This window comes from Salminus brasiliensis, chromosome 6 (assembly GCF_030463535.1).
Source record: "Salminus brasiliensis chromosome 6, fSalBra1.hap2, whole genome shotgun sequence".
Taxonomy (NCBI): domain Eukaryota; kingdom Metazoa; phylum Chordata; class Actinopteri; order Characiformes; family Bryconidae; genus Salminus; species Salminus brasiliensis.
In genome coordinates, this window is record NC_132883.1 from 13,917,651 (window position 1) to 13,938,432 (window position 20,782).

A 20,782-nucleotide genomic window follows, 5' to 3' on the forward strand; every position below is an offset into this window, starting at 1 on the left:
TGAGCACTGTCCACACGTAGGTTGCAGTCACTTTTAGGTCGAGAAGAAGGTAAGTCGTTTAAAAGTGTGGATCTCAGTCAGTTACGGCTGATAAAGAGGTTGAGCTGTGTTCGCTGATTTCGGCTGAAATCACCGTTTCTGTCAGGGAGTTAGCAGCGCTTGTTGAAGTGTCTTTAAGTCGAAGTACACACACACACACACACACACACACACACCCGCACAGACACATACAGACCGCAGCGGTCCTTAGCTGCTTAAGTTAGTTTAGCTAACGTTCAGTCGATGTTTGTGCCGAGTTCCTAACACACTCAGTGCTGGTGGAAGCTTTCACTTTCAGTTGAAACTTTTCCCCTCAGTTTGTTTCGGGAGGCCGGGAGACTCGGAGCTGTCAGGCAGCACTGGGTGATCATCGTTCAGGGTCTACATCGAGCAGTTTAGCGTGTAGTGTCGAGTGTACTGTGGGAGCGGGGCTAGCTGCTGCTAGCTGGGTTCATATTAGCAGGGCTGTTGGCTAGCCTTCCTAAATAGTCAGACTGTTGCTCACATGGATGAGTAACAGCGTTTCTCTGAACTTTCAGCCCCTGAGTCTCGGGAAATTAGGAGCTGCCTAACGTGTTACTTTGCATAACTGAAGGCGACAGCAGCTTGGTGGGGTAATGAGGCTAATATCACCCAGTCTGGGTTACTTAGCTAGCACTAGTTTCTGTCGCAGTGTTTAGGCTCCTGCGATTCACCCGTGCTGATCTTGACAGTTTGGAATAAACCCCGGACTTTCTCTCTAATACAGCGACTAGCTACCATATGTGTCCTTTATTATGTATGAAGTTTTATTATTGTTATTATTGTTGTTGTTAATAATAATAATAAGAACAAAATATTCTTAAACATCGAGTCTAGCACCATCACTCCTTTTACAGTCTGTATATTTCTAAAAGATGAGCTCAACAGATCATGTGGGTTTTGAGGGAGATGGGGATTGTGTTATATAAATTATATGTTTTAAAAAGTAAAAAAAAAAACACTAGGAAATATATGTATGTAACATTTAAGATCTCTGGGTTTTATGTCATGTCACACTCTAGGACACACTTATGCTGCAGTTCAGATCTTTCTCCTCACCTTGTTGTTGGTTATTTATTTATTTATTTATTTATTAATAAGTGTTGACCATCTTGCAGAGAAATCCCCAGCCAGGCTATGATGTCCTTTGGACTTGTATCCATTGCCAAAAGCATTTATTTGCAGTTTCAACCACTGGGTAGAATAATCTGGCTCCTGTTTTGGGGCCAGGTGCTTTGCGAAAAAAGGCTCTTACCAGGCTCTGGTGCCGCAGGACGCATAAGGCGCAGTACTGTGAAGTAGACTGCGTAGACTGCAGCTGAACGTTTTAGGAGTGTATAGTAAAGTAAATCTTGTTTTTATGATGTTTCATTGAAGTTACTGTAAGACTCTTGTCTGGGCTTTTTTTTTTTTTCTTCAGGTAACCATGGCAATGACCGGTCAGACATCCTGTTCCTCAATGAGCAACCACACTAAGGAGCGGGTCACGCTGGCTAAAGTGACTCTGGAGAACTTCTACAGCAACCTGATCTCCCAGCATGAGGAAAGAGAGATGCGGTAAGTGAATTCTGTCCAGACCTACTTTTTCTTTTTTTTTTTTCTTTTTTTTTTTTTTGAGGACCCCTGAGGACTGTATGGAGACTGTATGGAGTCATCAGGGGTCTTCAATCAGAATTGTCTAAGTCTTACTCCTGCCATCAGGTCAGCAATTTATGAAGATTTATGTAGCTTACTTCTGATGTTCTGGTTTGTGCTTTTATTACATGTATAATGTGAGCTGTACGTATGTATATGGCAAGTACATTAGTAATAGTATTCTGTGGTGCTTGCTTCCAAAAAAGGTTAATAATGTAATAACCAGTACATTAGTGCGTTAATACCCAATAAAAGCATGTGATCATGTTGGTTGTGGACATAAATAATTATGATCAGTGCACAGTATGTGCATACCCATTTTGCAGGTTGCTTTTTGTCAGGCTAGTTAAGTAGTCCACCTCCATTTTCTGTGCCGATTAACTAGTTTGACGAGTCTGAAAGGTGCATTTAGCATCTTGAGAATCCTAACAATGCAATGGGAGTACCTCAGAGCTTTCCTCCCTAGTCTGACGTCTATGTGGGTGGAAAATGTGACTTGCTGGTGTTTGTCAACATTTATTATTTATTGTTATACCTTTTCTTCATCGCTATATAAAAACCTTTTTGTTACAGACAGCAGAAGTTGGAGAAGGTGATGGACCAAGAGGGACTAGCGGATGAAGAGGTGTGGATACAGTGTTGCATTGAACTTATTTAGTGTCGTCAGATCTTCGTTGGTCTTAAATAGCCTAAATAGTTGTATGCTCGTTTTTGGGTACCGGTGGCAAGTTCAGTCATTGGCCAGGTGTTCTGTGATTTGCATGCAACTGTGTGTAGTAGTGGCCTGAATGAATGATAATGTGTCTAATGTAGTGGCAGCATGCTATTAAAATCTTGAACTTCTTATTTTACCTGTTATGTAGAAGTGCATACGACGCTCTCAGCACGCAAGGAAAGAGACAGAGTTTCTCCGGCTCAAGCGAACACGCCTCGGACTGGAAGACTTTGAGTCACTGAAGGTGATCGGTCGCGGGGCATTCGGAGAGGTATGAAATCTGAGATTTCTGAGCCTGTTATTCTGTGATACAGCATGTGGAGTTTCAGTTCTTGCATGTATTGTTAATTGGGCTGAACTTCATCTCGGAGTTAAGGAGAGATTTAACTTATTGGCCCATGTTGGTGACTTCTAGGTCCGTCTGGTTCAGAAGAAAGACACAGGCCATGTGTATGCCATGAAGATTTTACGCAAGGCTGATATGCTTGAGAAAGAACAGGTGAGTCTTCCTTGATTACACGATGGATAATTTATGTGACGTGTTTGGATTTTCCCTGAACGTGTCGCCTCCATGTCCGAGAGAGGTAAGTGCTAATCATATTTTTGCAAATTTGGACCACACCATTAGTATATGATGATTTGGGAGGGAAGGAACTCAGAACTTTGGGCTGGAGTTCAGGTGGCTTCTCTGATAAGTGGAGCCGGGATTTGGAGATTTGACTGGCTTACATGGTTAGATGGACAAGGTAGAGATGATATTTGTAGGACATTGGATTGGGAAGAGGGGCTTCATTCATTTCATAATGTGATAAGTCAGTGAATATTGTTGGAACAAGTGGCACAAAATTAAATGCATGGGATTTGTTTTTAACCTGGATTCAAACCCCATCTGGGATCTTTTGGCAGTCAGTTCTAGTAGGCTGTAGCATTAGGCTCTCCTAGCTGACCTGTGTCTATGGATCTAAGAGCTCTACTCCATAGATTTTAGGCAGCGCTATGATTGTGCTTTAGCTGTTTAGTGCTGTTTAAGGGAAGTTCAGTGAAAAGGGCATCACAGTAGTTATCTCTGCTGAGGATAAAAGCTTGAATGAGTTTCTCTAGGTCTTGTTTGGATTAGGAGCCTTTGATTCTGGCTATATGAAGATGAGAGAATGTTGTTCTGATGATTGCTTTGACTTGACGTGAAGGTGATGCCTGATTCTTTTAGACCTCTAGACTTTCAGAGCTCTGGATTCATTAAACATGTAATATACTGTATACATGTTGTATAAACATGATGTAAAATGCTCAGTGTGAAGCACTCTTATGAACCTAGAACACTCAAATCATTACCAGGCTCCTAAAAAGAATGTGACCACGGATTCACTTGTAATGTGACGAGCAACAGTTTCTTTGTTTCTCCTACACCTAGGTTGGCCATATTCGGGCAGAAAGAGACATCCTGGTGGAGGCAGACAGTCTGTGGGTTGTGAAGATGTTCTACAGCTTTCAAGACAAGATGAACCTCTACCTCATCATGGAGTTCCTACCTGGAGGTGGGTGCTGTCTGACTACAAAGCTTGTGCTTGCATGTTCCACAAACTGAGGTTGTTTGTCATGTATTCTGTAGCGCAAAGCTATTCGTCAGCCTCGATAGCTCATGTGCTTTTGCTTCTTTAGTCTTTACTAAGGCTATGTTTACACTGCAGGTAAAGTGGCCCAAACCCAATCTCACCAAATCCCACTGTTTAATGTGACCTATATCCGACATTCGCATCCAAAGTTCCAGTGGCTGACAGCTGGGCTTACTGTCAAAAACTTATAGTGATCTGTGCCTTCTAATTTAGTTTCAACAGAGGCATCACCCTCGCTATGCCGACACTGAAAATCTCCCTCACTGCTGTCTGCTGTTCATTTTTCCTTTACCTCACCACACATCAAATTCGCATGAATTCTGATCTGGCTATTCAGACAGTGGTGTTTTATAGCCTTTTGCTTCTGTAGTTTGTTTATGCCATAAACTATAAACAGGCATAAACTATAAACCCATTCTTTATCAGTAAATAGGCTGGCGGTTAGGGCTCTCCTCAAAGTGTGCTCAGTGGTCCTATGATGTTGCATTATCTGTAGTCTGAAAAAATAAAGAAGTTAGCTAGCATAATGTGACTCTGAGGAAACACATGCAAGCCTTCACCCTCCTGACAGGCTGATGAAATAATAAAAAATAAAATTAAAAAACAACAACAACAAAATCAACAGCTCTTTGTCTCTGCAGGGGATATGATGACTCTGTTGATGAAGAAAGACACGCTAACTGAGGAGGCTACCCAGTTTTATATTGCTGAGACTGTGCTAGCCATTGACTCCATCCATCAGTTGGGTTTCATCCACAGAGACATTAAACCTGACAACCTGCTCCTAGACTCTAAGGTGAGAGGTTTTTGCACATGCTGTTGTTCTACTATTTAACTGTTATATTTTCGGGTGGCAGAAAGTTGATATTAGTTCTTTTTGACAATATACTGCTAAAACTGCTTGGAGTTTCAATTTCAATGTACACTAGGTTTAGTTTTTTTAAATAATGTATTAATCCTAGTCTCATTTTGCTTGTCTAGGGCCATGTGAAGCTGTCTGATTTTGGCTTATGCACCGGGCTAAAAAAGGCTCACAGGACAGAATTCTACAGAAACCTCAACCACAGCCTGCCCAATGACTTCAGTAAGTGCTCAGGTGACTTTCACTTTTCTCAGTACGGGTGTTATGGTCATTCGTTGGTAGCACCTGGTCCTTTTGAGTCATCTCTCTTCTTCCTCTTTTGCCAGCTAATCTTTCTGTTACCGTGGCTGTACTTTCGACACACTCTTAGGTCATCTTTACTCTGCTGCCATGAGAAGAGTTGCGAGTATTTGGAACGTGTTGACTAACGCAGCCTTTTTATCGTCAGTGCTGTAAGGCAGTCTTTCCTGTTTACGCCAAGAGCTGTAACGGTGCATCATCCTCAGGAACTTTCACTTGTGAAAAGCCGAACTAATTCTGAAACTTTGCTGCAGTGTGCTGATGGCAAGCAGAGTGCACTTATTCATTTAAATCCAGGTTGTCAAAACATCTAATACAAATGGGTTCAAAAAGCATGCTAAATGGCCAGAGAAGTTTAATGAAATGCCTGATTCAAATGTACGGCCAGAAGGTAAATGAGAGCTGTTATGCTATGGTTGTCCAGATAGCTGCAGTTGCTAGGATATTCATGTTGATGTGATGGTAGCTGCCCATTTAGTTCTGAAGCTGTTAGGGTATTTAGTCTGTGCCATTTAAAAGTAACCTCAAGGATTCAGTTAAGGATTTCGAGCCAACATATGTAAAGCTGGATGCTATATCTTGATGATATTAGTACATGAATTATGAGACACTTGTTAAAAGCAAAGTGTATAATTCCTCACCCATAACTGCAATACATAGCTTGCGTTTGATGTAATCTTTTATTTGCATACAAAAAATGCATGCAAATCTGCATTGATTATGGTAATCATTTTGCGACATGCATGTATTATTTGTAAGTACAGAGATTAGATCTGTTTCTACACTCACTGTCCATTTTATCATCTACTTACCATATAGGAGCACTTTGTAGTCCATCTGTTTCTCTGCGTACTTTATTAGTCTTCCCCTGTTCTTCAGTGGTCAGGAACCCACAGGACCACCACAGAATAAGTTATTTGGTGAATCATTCTCAGCACAGCAGTGACATGGAATTGGTGGTGACATGGCAGTGCTGCTGGAGTGTTTAAACCCCTCAGCATCACTGCAGGACTAAAAATAGTCCCCCAACCAGAAATGTCCTTTTGGCAGCGTCCTGTGACTGGAGGTCTGGAGGATGACCACCCCAAACTGTGCATCGACAGATGTGCTTCTGTCTCTGACTGTGCATCTACAAGGTGGACCAACTTGGTAAGAGTGTCTAATAGAGTGCACAGTCTCCAGCAGCACTGCGGTGTCTGATCCACTCATACCAGCACAACACACACTAACGCACCACCACCACCACGTCAGTGTCACCACAGTGCAGAGAATGACTCATCACCCAAACATGACCTGCTCTGTGGTGGTCCTATGAGGTCCTGACCATTGAAGAACAAAATATGCTGAGAAACAGAAGGACTCCAGTCTGTAATTATAGAGCTAGAAAGTGCTTCTATAGGGTGTGTGAGACTGATAGAATGGACAGTGAAAAGTGGTGTTAATGTTAGGGCTGATTGGCGTATATAAGTTGATCTGCGTCATAATTTCAGGGCCTTGGATTAACCTTAGAATTTGTTTTCCTTTGCAGCGTTACAAAACATGAACTCAAAACGAAAAGCGGAAACATGGAAGAGAAACCGGAGACAGCTGGTAAGTCACCAGTATGTCAAAGTAAACCAGTGGGATATTAATCTTGCTCTAGTCATGTCCTCTGCTGCATGGGTACACATCACAAGGACAAATATGTGTCTTAGGATAGAACTGGATTAGATAGGTAGGCTTGACTTGCACAAATTTGACATTTGGAAAGATCTGGAAAGTTGTTATATGGTACAGAATTAATGGGGGGGCTGGTGTTGTGTAGTAGATCCGTGGCATGATAAATGTGTGTATTACAGGCCTTCTCCACTGTTGGAACTCCTGACTATATTGCTCCAGAAGTATTTATGCAAAATGGATACAATAAACTGTGTGATTGGTGGAGTCTCGGTGTCATCATGTATGAGATGCTCATAGGTGAGATTGCCATTAATCTGTAAAGATGATTATATATGTGCTCAATTCCTGTGATATGATTGGATTGTATATCCCATCAGTTTCATTTGTGCGTTTGCTTGTGTATTTGTAGGTTACCCTCCTTTTTGTTCCGAGACACCCCAGGAGACCTACAGGAAGGTGATGAATTGGCGGGAAACCCTCACCTTTCCCCCAGAAGTTCCGATCTCTGAAAAGGCCAAGGATCTTATCCTCAGGTATCATGCAAATTGTTTTTTTTTTGGGGGGGGGGGCTTTTCGTCACCTGCCACTGCCATATGTATGCACATGATTGGCTCTCAGACAGGCTACTTTGCTACTTGCATGTAGCAGTGAAAATGTAGTTCTGACAAGCTAACGTGTTAAGTCATTTTGCTCATGTATAAGATGATGATTGTCTAATAGTAGGGATGATCCATAGCTGCTGTAGGCTAACTTCTCATTTTTTTGGAAAGCTACCCCAGACGAAGTTAAACTAGCACCTTATTCTGGTGAGGAAAACTAAACAGAGCTTTATTTGAACTGATAAGTGCACCGTTAACAGTTAGCGGCCAAAACAAATGCTTGAGTTAGCTTCTTAGGCTAACTCTGCATTCCACTTTAAATGGCGCCGCAGTTCCTTTGAGTCCATTTCAACAGCAGAGCACAACTGCTGCATTATTTAAAGTGGGACGGGGGAAACTTTAGCTTAGCGTTACGACAGAGCAGCAGGTAAAGAGCGTGTTAGGTGGTCTGTTTTCTGCTGTTTTGTCTGCGTTGCCAGAAACCACCCGGTTTGTTTTAGTTCTGCAACAACACAGATATTTTATCCCATTAAATCCATTTGGGAAGATCTTGCGTTCCCTGCTCCAAACAACTTTAGATAACTTTAGTAGATCAGGTTAGAATTTAGTTTGATTACAGAAACTGGTACTAAAAATAGTGATTTTTACGGCTGTTTGTTAGCATGGATAAGCACGGCTCACCTAATTTGTGGGGCTGTGTAATTTATAGAAACACAAAGATCGATCCGGTATCGGCCGATAGTTGGCAGATCTTTGAATCTCAGGACTAATGAGGAATGTGATCGGAAAAAAAGACGGTCTAGCTAACAGCCTCTGTGTGCAATCTACAGCATGCCAGTGATTTCTAGGGTGTTGATGCTTGGAACAATGTAGTTGTGCATATGCACTGATCAGCCATGACATTAGCACCACCGTAGATGAAAATAATCAATGTTTTTCATTTTGCCTGTCTGTGTTATTGGAGTGGCATATATTGGGCAGCAAGTGAACAGCTGGGTCCGAACATCTCCAAAACACCAGGCAAGTCTTGTGGGTTTTTTCGGGTATGCAGTGCGTCAGTACCTACCAAAAATGGTCCAAGAAAGCAAGGCCATGGGCACCTAACCCTCATTCATATGATCCATGGAAGTCCCACCTCACATCTCGCAGGGCTTCAAAAATCTGCTGCCAACATCTGGGTGCCACATACCACAGGATGCCTTTGGAGGTCTTGTGGAGCCCATGCCTCAAAGGGTCAGATCTGTGATGGCACAAGGGGACCTACTTAATAATAGGCAGGTGGTGTTAATGCTGTGGCTTATCGGCTTATGTAGTGTGAATGTTGCTGACAATTGTGCTACTTTAGGTAATATATGCACCTGTAGCCTGGCATTAGTCACTGGGATATTTTTCTCATTCCACCTTAAAGGACAGAACGACACCAACTAACAAAAATATTGCATTCTTTGTCTAGATTTCTGTTAAATCCTAAGCTTATTAGACACTTCTGGAGAAATCAATGTCTTATTGTGATCTAGGTTCTGCTGTGAGGGTGAATACAGGATTGGTGCTACTGGAGTTGAGGAGATCAAGTCCAATCCTTTCTTTGAGGGTGTGGACTACGACCATATTAGGTAAGCATTGTATTGCAGATACTGGACATGTGGAGCATTGTACTGAATCTGCAAGTGATGTGTTGGCAGATCAATAAAGGCAGGAAGCTGAACTGTACAAGTGTTGAGCATAAAGGACAAGCTTTGGTATAAACAAAGAGGCAATTGTCTTGACAGGGAGAGACCTGCTGCCATTCCAATTGAGATTAAAAGTATAGACGACACCTCTAACTTTGACGAGTTCCCAGATTCGGACATCCTCCAACCGACGAGTAAGTGTAAGGAAAGCTTCTTTTTTATTATTATTATAATTTTTAAACTCCAAATCAACTTTGTGTTTATTCTTTTCTCGTGATGTGATCTGATCAACATACTAATGCTGGTGTTATTCTCTCCTTTTCTGTAGCTACTGTTGTGTCCAATCACAGTGAGGCAGATCTGAAGAGCAAAGACTGGGTCTTCATCAACTACACATACAAGCGCTTTGAGGGGCTGACCGCACGAGGGGCTATTCCCTCCTATATGAAATCAGGGAAGAGATAAACACATTACATGCTGGATTCTCATGGAAGTTGTGTTTTCTGCAAGGAGCCCCCCTCCCCCCTCCCCAGTTGCATCACACTGCTGTGGATTGGTCCATCTACAGAATCCTCCATCCTGTTTTGACCCACTCTGTTATGAGTCATTCATGGTGGTGGACTCCTTGTTCCAGCACTTGTTCTTTTGAAATGTTTTTCCTAGCTTCTTCTGTAGAAGCTGCTTAAACTCCTTGCTTGTCATTTTTGACTAAGAATCTGAAATTTGGGTCATTATTTTATTATTTTTTCATTATTTTATCTTTTTTTTTTTGTTTGTTTTTAACCCAGTAACTTTTTTTTAGTAACTCAATTGACTTGAAAATCTAGAGGATGATCAGTGAACTCTTGTTTTTACAATTTACCGTTTTTAAACAGACCAGTTTTAGATCGATCCTGCTTGGATTCAGCCTCCGCTATGTCCTCATCTGCTGTACAAGTCTTGCACCATTGTTCCAAGTAAACAAAAAAGAAGAAGAGGAATTTCTCGGCAATGTTTTTACAGCCTGCGCTGTTGGATACATTTGGTTTTTAATTTTTTTTTTTTTTTTTTTTTTTTTTTATAAATAAAATAGAATCTAGACCCTAGAAATCAAACCCTGCCACTATAGACTTCACCACACTGGCAGTGGCAAAACTCGAGAGGCTTGTCTTTTCCATTCATCCAAATAACCATCACTGCTCGCAAGTCTGGAATAATGTGTGTGTGTGTGTGTGTGTGTGTGAAGCTGCTCGGCAGGAGCAGACATTTGCCTTATATTTGGATACTACATGAATGTTCCAGTACCACCTTTAACACCAGCAAAATGTCACAAGTGATCTGTGTCCCAGGCTTGCAGACTGAACCAAAGGTTTCTTTCTACATTTCCACAGTACACCAGCCAGTGGTAGTGACCAAGCGAAATCCATGACCAGCGAGTTTCCTTTTCAATCAATGAAGCTTTACCTGGTAATTCACCTGGTATACAGACTCTCTTTCCTCTCTGTTCCTTATAAGGGCTGGCTATTCATGTTTACCCTGTTCAATTGGGAACAAATCCACATAGCTTTTTGCAGACGCAGATTGAACATCGCGATTCATTGTGTGCTTAACGCATTTTACGGTTCTGTACCGAGTAGTCTGGTCTTCCATGGTGATAATGGGCTAAAAGGCATGTCTTTGTAGCAAAGCAATATTTTACCAAAGAGTTCTGACTTGCAGCAACTGATGAATCTTGGATATGCAGCTCAATTTGTGATCTGAAACTGTGTTTAGAGTGTCTTCTTCTTTCTTGTGGGTTTGAACATAATACAGCATTAAATGAATTAGTTTGTAGAGATTGTCTTCACTAATAATGGATAAATTGACTGGTAGCGTAGCATGTATCAATGTCAACATTGTCATCATTCCAGTAGGGCTTTAGGTAGATACATGCTTTATTGTACACCTGTAGGTGGTCACTTGATGCATAGTGTTTTGCATGGGCATGTGTATGCGACCTCGTGCAATCCTATGTAGTGTAGGAAGTCTGGAACTTCGCATGACCTTATGCAGGACTTTGAGCTTTTAGCTTCATGGTGTCTGGCTCTGTCGGCTCTTGGTAGCTAACTTCAGCATAAAGCTGAATGGAATCTTTTGCACAAAACACCTGAGCTGCAATTTGAGCATGTTTGGCAACTTTCACACCGGATCACTTCACGTGAATAGTGTCTGGATTGTATTCTGATACAGATTTCAGCCACATCCATTTACACTTGCTAGTCAAATGTGTCTCCAGTTAGGCGTGTGCTGACGGGTGTGTTTACGCTGCTCTAACATGCAGCTCAAATGCGTCTCGGGCCAACTCCTGAAGTGGCTTGAGTAATGGAATCTGTATCTGGTTTAAATGCATTTCGGCTGCGTTTATACTTGCATTTTAATGTGGTTTGGCCTTATCCAGATATAATCCTCACACTCAAGACGCATGAAGTGACCAGGTGTAAACAAGGTCTTTGTGGCGCAGCATTTTCAAAACAAGAACATGACGGACTTAAATTTGGGCTCAACTTCTGAGCCCAGAGCCTCAAATAATAGCCTCAAAGTAACTGGGATTTTAGGGCTTCCATTGTTTAGAGCAAATTGTATAATTGGTCGGGTATTCTTGGACTTCTAGAGAATTGTGTATTGATCTGTTCTGTCCGAGGAGGAAAACGCTTCGGAGTGGATGCGCTTTTTGAATGCAAGGCCGTGTGCATCTCTTATTTTGCAGTACAGCATGTTGTCAGTTTAATCAATAGCTGTGTGCATGGCCTTACAAATCCAAAAATGCTGTCATATGAAAAAAGCGCTATTTTATGATTGTCAAAATGCTGTAGTTTATTATATTATTTTACTTTTTTTTTTTTGTATTCCAGGAGCAATACAGGGTGGGGCATCGTGTTTTTGTAAATACATTTTGGTCCTGTGAGACCATTGTGGAATTGATTACTGAAATTTGACTGTTCTGCCACATGCTTTCGCATGAGTGCTGCTGGAGTGATGGCTGATACCCGAATAGCTTTGAGAGTAAGCGTTTTTATGGGGTTTTTTTCATTTATATTCTCGTTTGTTAGGTTCTCTATTCCAGCTTCATTGTGGAGGACCAGTTTTGTTATTGCTTGTTATGAATGAAACATTGATGAGAAGGAATAAGAAGGTGCTTGATCAAATTTTACAACGTTCTGTAGATGCTCGTTCTCGCCACCTAGCGGACTGTTTTGCATATTTTCTGGAGTACAATGTGCTAAAGTGATCAGTTGTTTTACTCTTCTACTGGGTTCAAAGAGTTGCTTGGTGCACCAGCTTAAACGGCTGAATTGTTCTCCTAGGGTGAGGAAGTGTTCATTACTGAGGTGTTGAACCTGTCTTGAATTTTGTTCTTTTGGACACAATGACCTGTTTAGGCATGGGTGAACAGAGCAGATTTGATGTTCATTGTACGTGTAATGCACCCAAGGTTGTTGAATGTTCTACAAATACACTGGTTGACTCTTTGCCTATTTACACATCATATAAAGTAGATTAGACCGCCTGAATATTTATATACGCAGTAGAAACTTCTGCATTAAACCCAAGTTTATTTATGTCTAATAGGGTTTGTGTTAGGAAAGACGTAGGGCTTATTTATTCAGACCAGGGCCTACATTCATAAAGTAACTCTGGATTGGGGGGTGGGGGGGTGAACTGATCATGGATTAACGTGATCGTGTTTGCAGCCTTGAGTCACTGTTTATTTAAAATGGAAAATCTAATCTTAAAAACCCTACTCCTGCGTCCATTGTCTGTAAATATGGGTCCTGGGTTCATTGTTGTTGTTGCATTCTACTGTGAGATGAGGAAGCTGGACCTCTCTCTGCCTTAAGATTACGTTTGAGATGTTGGTAGATTTTAACTACACATTTCGTAGAGCACCTTTCACTGGCTTTTGAGAGTATTTGTGGTGAGCGCACATATTAACCTGTAAAGAACATTCAATAAAACACAAGTCGATTTACCATGTGTTGGATTTTTTTTTTTTCCTTCCCATCTGATGTGGTGTGCGGTTGTGATAGCTTTATGGAAGTAAGCAGCATGAAGATCAAGTTTGACATTATTTATTGATTTGTAAGACTCTCAGATTCCTCATTTTGTGTTAGAAGATGATACCATGTTCATGTGATAACATCTAATTCCCCACTTCCAAATCCATGCTGCCATGCAAGTCGAGGTTAAAAACTGCAATAGCTGATCCAGACATATTTTAAAGGATTGTGTACTGGCTATTTTAATCACAGTTCATTTGATCAGAGTCTCTGCTTTAACCGTGATGTTCAGAGCGACATCTGGTGGCTTCAAAGCGCCCAGACATTGGCCTGAGGAGCGTTTTGAGAAGTTATCAGGCCAGAATGTGTACCACTGAGCACACAGATGCTCACAAATGCAAGTGGTTTGGCTGCAGTGTTTTACAGGAACTGGGAGCTGAGTCAGACTTAATTATAAGATATTAAACACACTATTAAACAGTCATTTTAAGAAAAGTCCCTACTAAACTTTATCAATCAGTCCAGAATGTCTCCTTATAGAGACTATAGAACAGTGTACTTCAGTTATTTATTTCTAAATCCAACAAGGTTGGATCAGATTGTATCGGCTGATGCTTAGCATTAACAGACTCGGATCTGAAGGGGGGTGGGGCATCCTTATTGGGCTGAGCAACATGACGATATTTTATTGTATTGTGATCAATTGTGTTATTGTGATAGACAATCCTTTTCTAAGTGTTTTGAGAATATTGTGAGTGTAAAGAACACTGATCAACTGCAGGTTTTATTACAAACTGTGTAATTAGACTGGGTTAGTTATCTGAAGTGCATCAGATGTTGAGTAAAGATCACTGTACTCCATATGGGGGAGTCTCTAAATAGTAGCAATCTGTCACTACTGATGTATTTAGTCTGTGATTACTTGTATTGTGATAAATATCGTGATCTAGCATTTTTACCAGATCGCCCAGCCCTACATCCTTATTTAAAATATCTAAAGAAAATGTTACACTGTACACACAGTGTCTTTAAAACCATGCACTGTATTTTCCACATGCAGAAAAGCAATTCACAGCACGTTATAGCTGGTCAGAGATTTCCTAAACCGTCATGAGAAGTTGTGGTGATCTTTGACTTTTTCCAGTAAGAAAAAGTCAGGAGGCCAAGGAAGGTGATCACAGCCAAGGTGAGGGATATGGCGAAGCTGACGAGTACCGTTCTTCGGACAGTGTTGCTTGGATACAGTTTCCCAGTGACCAGAGTTATATTTGGCCACAGACCATGAGGTTTCTCCCACTGACTCAACCCCTTCGCAAAGTCCAAGCTCAACACACGTGGCGATAGAACCCTCACTCCTTTATACATCCTCTTCACTTTGCGGTTGGATGTGTCCCGCACGTCGCAGCGATATGTGCCGGCATCCTCCTCTCTCACTGGGTCCAGTACCACCTTGTCCAGTTCTGGGACGTCATGTCGAGCAAACAAAGTGTTGTCGGTAGTAATGATGCCTCGAGCGTACCGCCAAGACACCACAAAAGTAAAGGGGCCCATGGTTTCCATCACTTCCTCCAGACAGTCCAGCTCCAGGTGCTCTCCAACTGCAGCTGTTTGAGTCTGAAGGCCACACTGCCAGCTGTCTAAGCACTGGACTTGGCGAACCTGGCAAGTTGTGCTGTTGGCCTTGTCTGCTGCCAAAGGGCAGAGCTCCTGGATGCGGAGGCCCAGTCCACACGTGGTGCTGCAGGGAGAGCTGTGGGTGATGACCCATGTGTCAATGGTGTCTGGTATCTCCAGGTTGACACTGTTCAAAGTGTTGCAGTGGCTGCAGGAATGAAGTAGTATCCAGCATAGTGCTGCCACCACCGCCAGGAGCGTAGAGCTGCAGGTCAAAGACATCCCAAGGAGAGTATGGAGGAATTCTCAAAGTCTGGGTGGGAGCTGCTGGCTGCTACCTGCCAGTGGATAGAGAGGTAAAATGGATTAGAAAAAAATATCTAGTTGTGCAAGTAATGATTATTTTAGACGTCCATTTGTGTGACATGGTACAACCAAACAACAGAAGCCATATCGCTACTAGTACTTCATGTAGTGAGTTCAAATAGGTCAATGTCCATGTGTATAATATGAGCATTATAAAGCATTAGTGAGAAATTTTGTTTTTTCTAAATATTAAGAAAAGCTTTTCCTTAATCGACGTAGTCAATGATTATGACACACTTGGCTTCCTGTAGCTGCTTCCCGCATCAGATGCAAAACCCTGACGCTGGCCTACAAAGCCAAGAACGGACCAGCCCCTCTATACTTGATGGCAATGGTCAAAAGCCCATCCGCACCTAGGGCCCTTCCACCTTCAAGTACGGCTCGACTCGACCCGCCATCCCTCAAAATCCATGGAAGACAAGCTTCCAGGCTTTTTTCTGTCCTGGCACCAAAGTGGTGGGACGAACTTCCCCTGGGTGACCGAACGGCCGAGTCGCTCGCTGTCTTCAAACACAGACTGAAGACCCACCTCTTCAGAGAGTACTTGGATGAATAGCAGAGTACTATGGTCACCTTATTGACTTGTGCTTAGTAGTGTCTAAAGCTTAGAGGTATCTTTGAATTATTAGTCTATTCTAACTAGCTGAGGTTATTCTTGGGTAAATAGCAAAGCACTTTGTAAGTCGCTCTGGATAAGAGCGTCTGCTAAATGCCTTAAATGTAGGTTTAAGTCACAGTACTGTGAATAAGCATTTGTCCTTTCTCAACATTTATACTTAGATTGTTCTGTTTATTCTGTGGGATGCAGTGGAAAGTGCACCTCTGTCAGTTATTGAGTGTGAGGTAATTAAATATACAGTCCTGAGGTGTCAAAATGTAATTGCCCTCTAGTGAACTGAATCCAATTAGCTGGTGGAGTCATTTGGTCAACAAACAAGCATGTTTACACTAGGAAGGTTCCAAGTCAAGACGTTTCCTGCATTTCAGTGTTTTAAGAGCTCCACTAAACTACACTCAGAATGTGGGAAATTATGTTATGAAACTGTCCTGTCCTTACCAAATAAAATACTTCAAAGGATTCGCAAACCTCCCTCACCTCAGCTAACATCAGCGTCCATGATTCCACCCTTAGGCCTTTTGAATCAAAGCTGCAGACGGGTCAGGAGGAAAGGAAAAGATCCAAAGCACACAGGCAAGTCCTCATTAGAATGCCTCAACAAGGAGTCATTTAAATTTTTAAAATGTCAAGTCTGAACTACACCGAGCTACTGTGGCAGAACCCGAAATGAGAAGATTATAGTTGAAATGTCATAGTATTAAAACAGGTCTGCGCGCCGAGGCTCAGGTCAAAGTTTTCACCAATCACTGTGTGAGTCAGAGGCCTTGACTGCTGGTAATAGTTACTATGCAAAAGGTCTAACAATGGGCCATTATTGTCACAAAACCGCTAAGTATATTTAAAAAAATGAGGACTCTTATTATTTAGTGTAAACACAAATCCATATATTTGTATATAGTTTTGAAATAAAATGCATTATATTCATGCAAACACGTTCTAGTTCTTACAATAGGGCATTAAAGCAAAACTATGGAAATTTGACATTTCTTGCTCGTGGGCTTCCCCAGCAGTCAGAAAGTGGAATTTGTGCTTTGAGTAAACACTAAAGAATGTTTGGACGCGCTAAAAGATACAGACCTGTCCCTAAAAAAGGAAGGAAGCATGTGGCCTGACATAGGTACAGTAATAACCGTGTGGAATATCATTAAGAAGAAAGGAAGCACTGGTGAGCTCATTAATCGCAAAGGGACTTTTAGGTCAAGGAAGACCCCCATTGTTGATGGCAGAGGAATCTTTTCTATAGTAAAGAAAAAATCCCCAGCTGTCTGTTTCGACAGATCAGAAACAGCTTTTAGAAGACAAGTGTGTATTGGTCATATACTACTCTCTGCAGAACACAAATACAGGGGCTACAGTGCAAGGTACAAACCACTCAAACAGAATGGCCAGATAACAGTTTGCAGAAAGTACTTGCAGAAAGCAGCCTGCAGAATTCTGGAAAAAAAGGTCTTGTGGACAGATGTGTTGGCAAGAGCAAAGCATTAGAGGCTTGGCAAAGCATCACCAGAGAACTTACTGAGAAGATACTCAGCACCTGGTGATGTCTATGAATTGCAGACTTCAGGCAGTCATTGCATGCAAGAGATCTGCAACCCAGTAGTAAAGATGACTGTGCCAAACAATACGGTGGTCTGAAATGAGGGGGACTGTGTAAAAAAAGTGTTGTCATTTCAACATGGTGAAGCTGAACTCTGGAATGAGTCTGGAATGTGTTCTTCAATCACATCTAATATACATACATACCTACATACATATCTGCATACATACATATCCATATATTTTACTTCAGTTTTCCAATTAAAAAGTATTATATTCTATGAATAATCTATATCTATCATAATTTCTATGATATATAGCCCATTATAAATTAGCCCTCGTACCGTCCTGACTGCTCAACGTCGCTTTTCATCTCCTCAGAACTCTGCGATGGAATTAACCTGACGTCCTGAACTGTCGTCACAAAGGGTGACGTCACAAAGGCCGCAGCAGCAGACGGAGAGCTTGGCGCGGGAGGGTGCTGCGTCATTTTCGTCACTAGATGGAGTCTGCAGACAGATGTTTGAGATTGGGTCACTTCTGGACGCCTCATGAACGGACTCCTATCCGCTGTTGTTTCATACCATTTAATGCCAGTTCATCACAACCGATGCCACTGCAGTCAGCCAGGCTGCTGTTCTCATTCATTACCACGAAACTACGAACCAGCAGTGTAGCTGACTGGGAAAGATAAAGTCCACCAGTGTTCGTCCTGAAGAAGCTCCCGTGTCCCGATGTGTCATTTGGCGGGGTCTCTTGCTTAATGCGGTCGCGTGTCTTCCCGTGCGTTAACTGATTTCTTTGTGTTACTCTCCGCACTCTGTGTAAACAGGATGTGGATGGGTTTTGACAGCAGCAGTTTCTCATCAGGTGATGCCAGCCCTCAGGATGTGCCCAGATCACCACAGCTCTAGTATAGCAGCGTTTCTGCGGTAGCTGACGATTCCTCGAATTCTTTTTGCATTAGTAATCACTCGCCAGGACTCTGTGAATGTATGAATATGAATATGGAAAACGAGCCGGCTACAGTATATTCGAGTGTATGATCCATTTGGCCCCGGGACACACTCTAAAAGTACATTATCGAACTGACAGCAGAGCAGATTAGCATTGGAGTGTGCAGAGTAAGCACTCAGTTCCCTTTTCTTCATCCCCTCGGGGCTCATAAAATTAGCATCTACAGGACGGGATGTCCTGTCTGAATTAGCTAGCTGCATTTAGACTTCCATAAGTGTCGCTCGTTTTTTTTTTTTGTTTTTTTTTTTTTTTTGACTTTTTTTTAATTATTATTCATTGACTTTGATGTTTAGTTTGGGTCAAAACTAATAATAATAATAATAATAAAAAAAACTAAAAAAAAAAAAACCGTGAACTGTGGTTAACTAACTGTGGCACTACGCTGCTCGAGCTCTAAGCTGAAAGCAGTAGTCTGAATGGAGCGAGGTTGTGCTACTGAGCGTAAGGAGAGGGGCAGCACTCTCTCACTCACTCACCCACACGCACACATGCATACGCATACGCGCGCGCGCGCTCCCCTCAGCGGCTGACTGATTTACTCACTCACTCCCACCACCGTCTCACTTCTCGTCGAGCTCTCTCACTCAGCCTGGGCTTCACAACTTCTCCGACTAATTGCCGTTTAGCTGTGCGGTGTTCGCGGCGAGCCCGGCCACCATGAGTTAGCTAGCTAGCTCCTCTGACGCTCACTCAACAGGGGAGGACGACGAGATTCTCCAGAGGAGCCTCCGAGGGTCACTTCGAGAGCTGGACCCCCGGTGCGCTGAGAGAGCCGCGAGAGCTTCTCGTGACCGTGTCTCGTCTGCCGTGTTTTTCTTTAACGGCTTCGACAGAGGATGAGAAGTGAGCTCACGCGCGGAGTGCTGTAACTTTATTGAAGTTGTCTGAAAAGCAGCGCGGAGGGTGTATTGCTTTTTTCTGGTGGTTTCTTCTAACTGTCGCATCCTCCCCCTGTGTGTGGTGGGTGCCATGCGAGTCGACATGGACTGAAAACACACGCACGCTCTCTCTCTCTCACACACACGCACACACACACAAGGCTTCTGCAAGCGCGTGGTATCTCGTGGGGTTTGTTTTCGGTGGGATTCTGTGTTTTTGCCTTCCCTGAGAGGGGATTCGGTGCAAGCCAGAAACATGGAGGAGGACAGTCCTCAAGAAAACGCAGATCACACCAAAGACTCGGACCGCCAGCTTCGCCTGAGGCTCTGCGTGCTGAACGAGATTTTGAACACGGAGCGGGATTACGTGAGGACCCTCGCTTTCCTGCAGTCGGTAAAGTTTTTCACTGTTGTTATTTCTCCCTTCGGCGGTGAAAGTGCTGCAGCTTTCGCTTGTCTGTGTGTGTGTGTGTGTGTGTGTGTGTGTGTGAGAGAGAGAGAGAGATACTGGGCGCTTGTTTACGTAGTTTTGACCGTAACGGGCGTTCGATTCGTTCACGAGCTCATTTTATGGGCAAATAACACACTCGGCTCGTGTGTGTGTGTGTGTGTCAGTCAGGTAGCGGACAGCTCTTCCCTCAGCTCGGCTCTTTAACAGTAGAAGAGCAGTCAGTAGCTCCCCGTTTCGCAGGTAATGCTGCCTCAGGTCCTGAAAGACTTGTTGGCAGTTGAGCTGTTAGTGGATTAACCCTGGAGTCGTTAGGTGCTAAACCGGGGTAATGGAGAATACAGCTGAACAGTTAGCTAGTTCACTTGTGGTGGTTCCCCTTTTTAGCTGGCGCCCAGCTCACTGTTTTAAAGGGCACGGTCACACAGACAGTCTTCCGTCCCCTTGTTAATCTTTAACGTTTAATCATGTCAGGGGGTTCTGTTCAGTCTGGGTCTTGGGGACCCCCTCACTATGTGCATATCGTGTGTGTTTTCCTGCCACTGGCTCCCCACCCTGGTCCTGGAGTACCACTGCTCTCTACACCACTCTCTGATCCAGAAAACCAGGGCCTACTTTCTCTAACCCTTTCTCTAATAGCCAGAATATACAGTGTGATGCTTACTGCCATATTATATATTAAAGAATGATCTTTATGCTGAGATGCTTTTAGGAACCAGAACCGAGGCTGGAAACACTGAAAAAGCTGCGGAGCGCAGTGGTGCCCCTAGACTGGGACTTGGACATCTAGATCTATGCAGTTAATCACGTCACTCCAGCCATTCCTGCCACTCCTGTGTCTCCTATCTGTTTGCTCCTGGTCCGGTCACTCGCAAAAACATGTCTCGGTATCACTGGTGGTCAATCAGATAAGTCTTGGCTTTAAATCCCAGTGTCTGTAAAGCGTCCTAGAGGATAAGATGATACGATCTTCATTTCCATGAAGGAGCTGTGCAGACGCAGCGCTTAAGCCCCTTTCTACCAAGTTCTGATGAAGAAAGGTGCTCACTTAGTGCAGTGCTATGGAAAGCAGTCTCTAAACAGTCATCTGAATTCTGCTGCAGTAAATAAAAAGTAAGCGGTTGCAGGAATCTTTAGACTAAAACCTGGCGTGTTTGTTCTTGCTCTGGTTTGCA

At 42.8% G+C, this 20,782-nt stretch overlaps 3 protein-coding genes across 5 annotated transcripts in view; 2 read left to right on the forward strand and 1 right to left on the reverse strand.

Annotated features, from left to right (window-relative positions):
- On the forward strand, positions 1-13,101 carry stk38a (serine/threonine kinase 38a). Of its 3 annotated transcripts, none has more exons than XM_072681736.1 (14): positions 1-49; positions 1,481-1,617; positions 2,269-2,320; positions 2,559-2,681; positions 2,826-2,909; positions 3,822-3,945; positions 4,665-4,819; positions 5,005-5,107; positions 6,714-6,775; positions 7,024-7,141; positions 7,254-7,377; positions 8,961-9,056; positions 9,213-9,313; positions 9,442-13,101. In XM_072681736.1, the coding sequence occupies exons 2-14, from the start codon at positions 1,487-1,489 to the stop codon at positions 9,576-9,578; spliced, it is 1,410 nt and encodes a 469-aa protein (XP_072537837.1). In that variant the 5' UTR covers positions 1-49; positions 1,481-1,486; the 3' UTR covers positions 9,579-13,101. The 3 variants fall into 3 exon arrangements, with proteins under 3 accessions (XP_072537837.1, XP_072537839.1, XP_072537838.1); XM_072681738.1 differs by having other exon boundaries at positions 9,213-9,307; XM_072681737.1 differs by lacking the exon at positions 1-49 and adding an exon at positions 595-653.
- A 1,117-nt stretch (positions 13,102-14,218) lies between these two features.
- tmem81 (transmembrane protein 81) lies at positions 14,219-17,642 on the reverse strand. Its single transcript, XM_072681211.1, has 2 exons — positions 17,609-17,642; positions 14,219-15,081 (listed from the first exon to the last, which is right to left on the reverse strand). The coding sequence occupies exon 2, from the start codon at positions 15,023-15,025 to the stop codon at positions 14,219-14,221; it is 807 nt and encodes a 268-aa protein (XP_072537312.1). The 5' UTR covers positions 15,026-15,081; positions 17,609-17,642.
- Positions 17,643-18,769: 1,127 nt separating this feature from the next.
- The window catches only part of prex1 (phosphatidylinositol-3,4,5-trisphosphate-dependent Rac exchange factor 1), a 99,107-nt gene continuing 97,094 nt past the window's right edge, over positions 18,770-20,782 (forward strand). Inside the window, exon 1 of the mRNA XM_072681740.1 lies at positions 18,770-19,553. Coding sequence (XP_072537841.1) covers positions 19,416-19,553 — 138 coding nt within the window. The 5' untranslated portion in view covers positions 18,770-19,415. The remainder of the gene's footprint in view (positions 19,554-20,782) is intronic.

Coding starts and splice junctions, on each gene's coding strand:
- stk38a (XM_072681736.1), top strand. CDS start 1,487: ATGGCAATGACCGGTCAGACATCCTGTTCCTCAATGAGCAACCACACT. Junction 2,321..2,558: donor AGGGACTAGCGGATGAAGAG/GTGTGGATACAG, acceptor CCTGTTATGTAG/AAGTGCATACGACGCTCTCA. Junction 7,142..7,253: donor CATGTATGAGATGCTCATAG/GTGAGATTGCCA, acceptor GTGTATTTGTAG/GTTACCCTCCTTTTTGTTCC.
- tmem81 (XM_072681211.1), bottom strand. CDS start 15,025: ATGTCTTTGACCTGCAGCTCTACGCTCCTGGCGGTGGTGGCAGCACTA.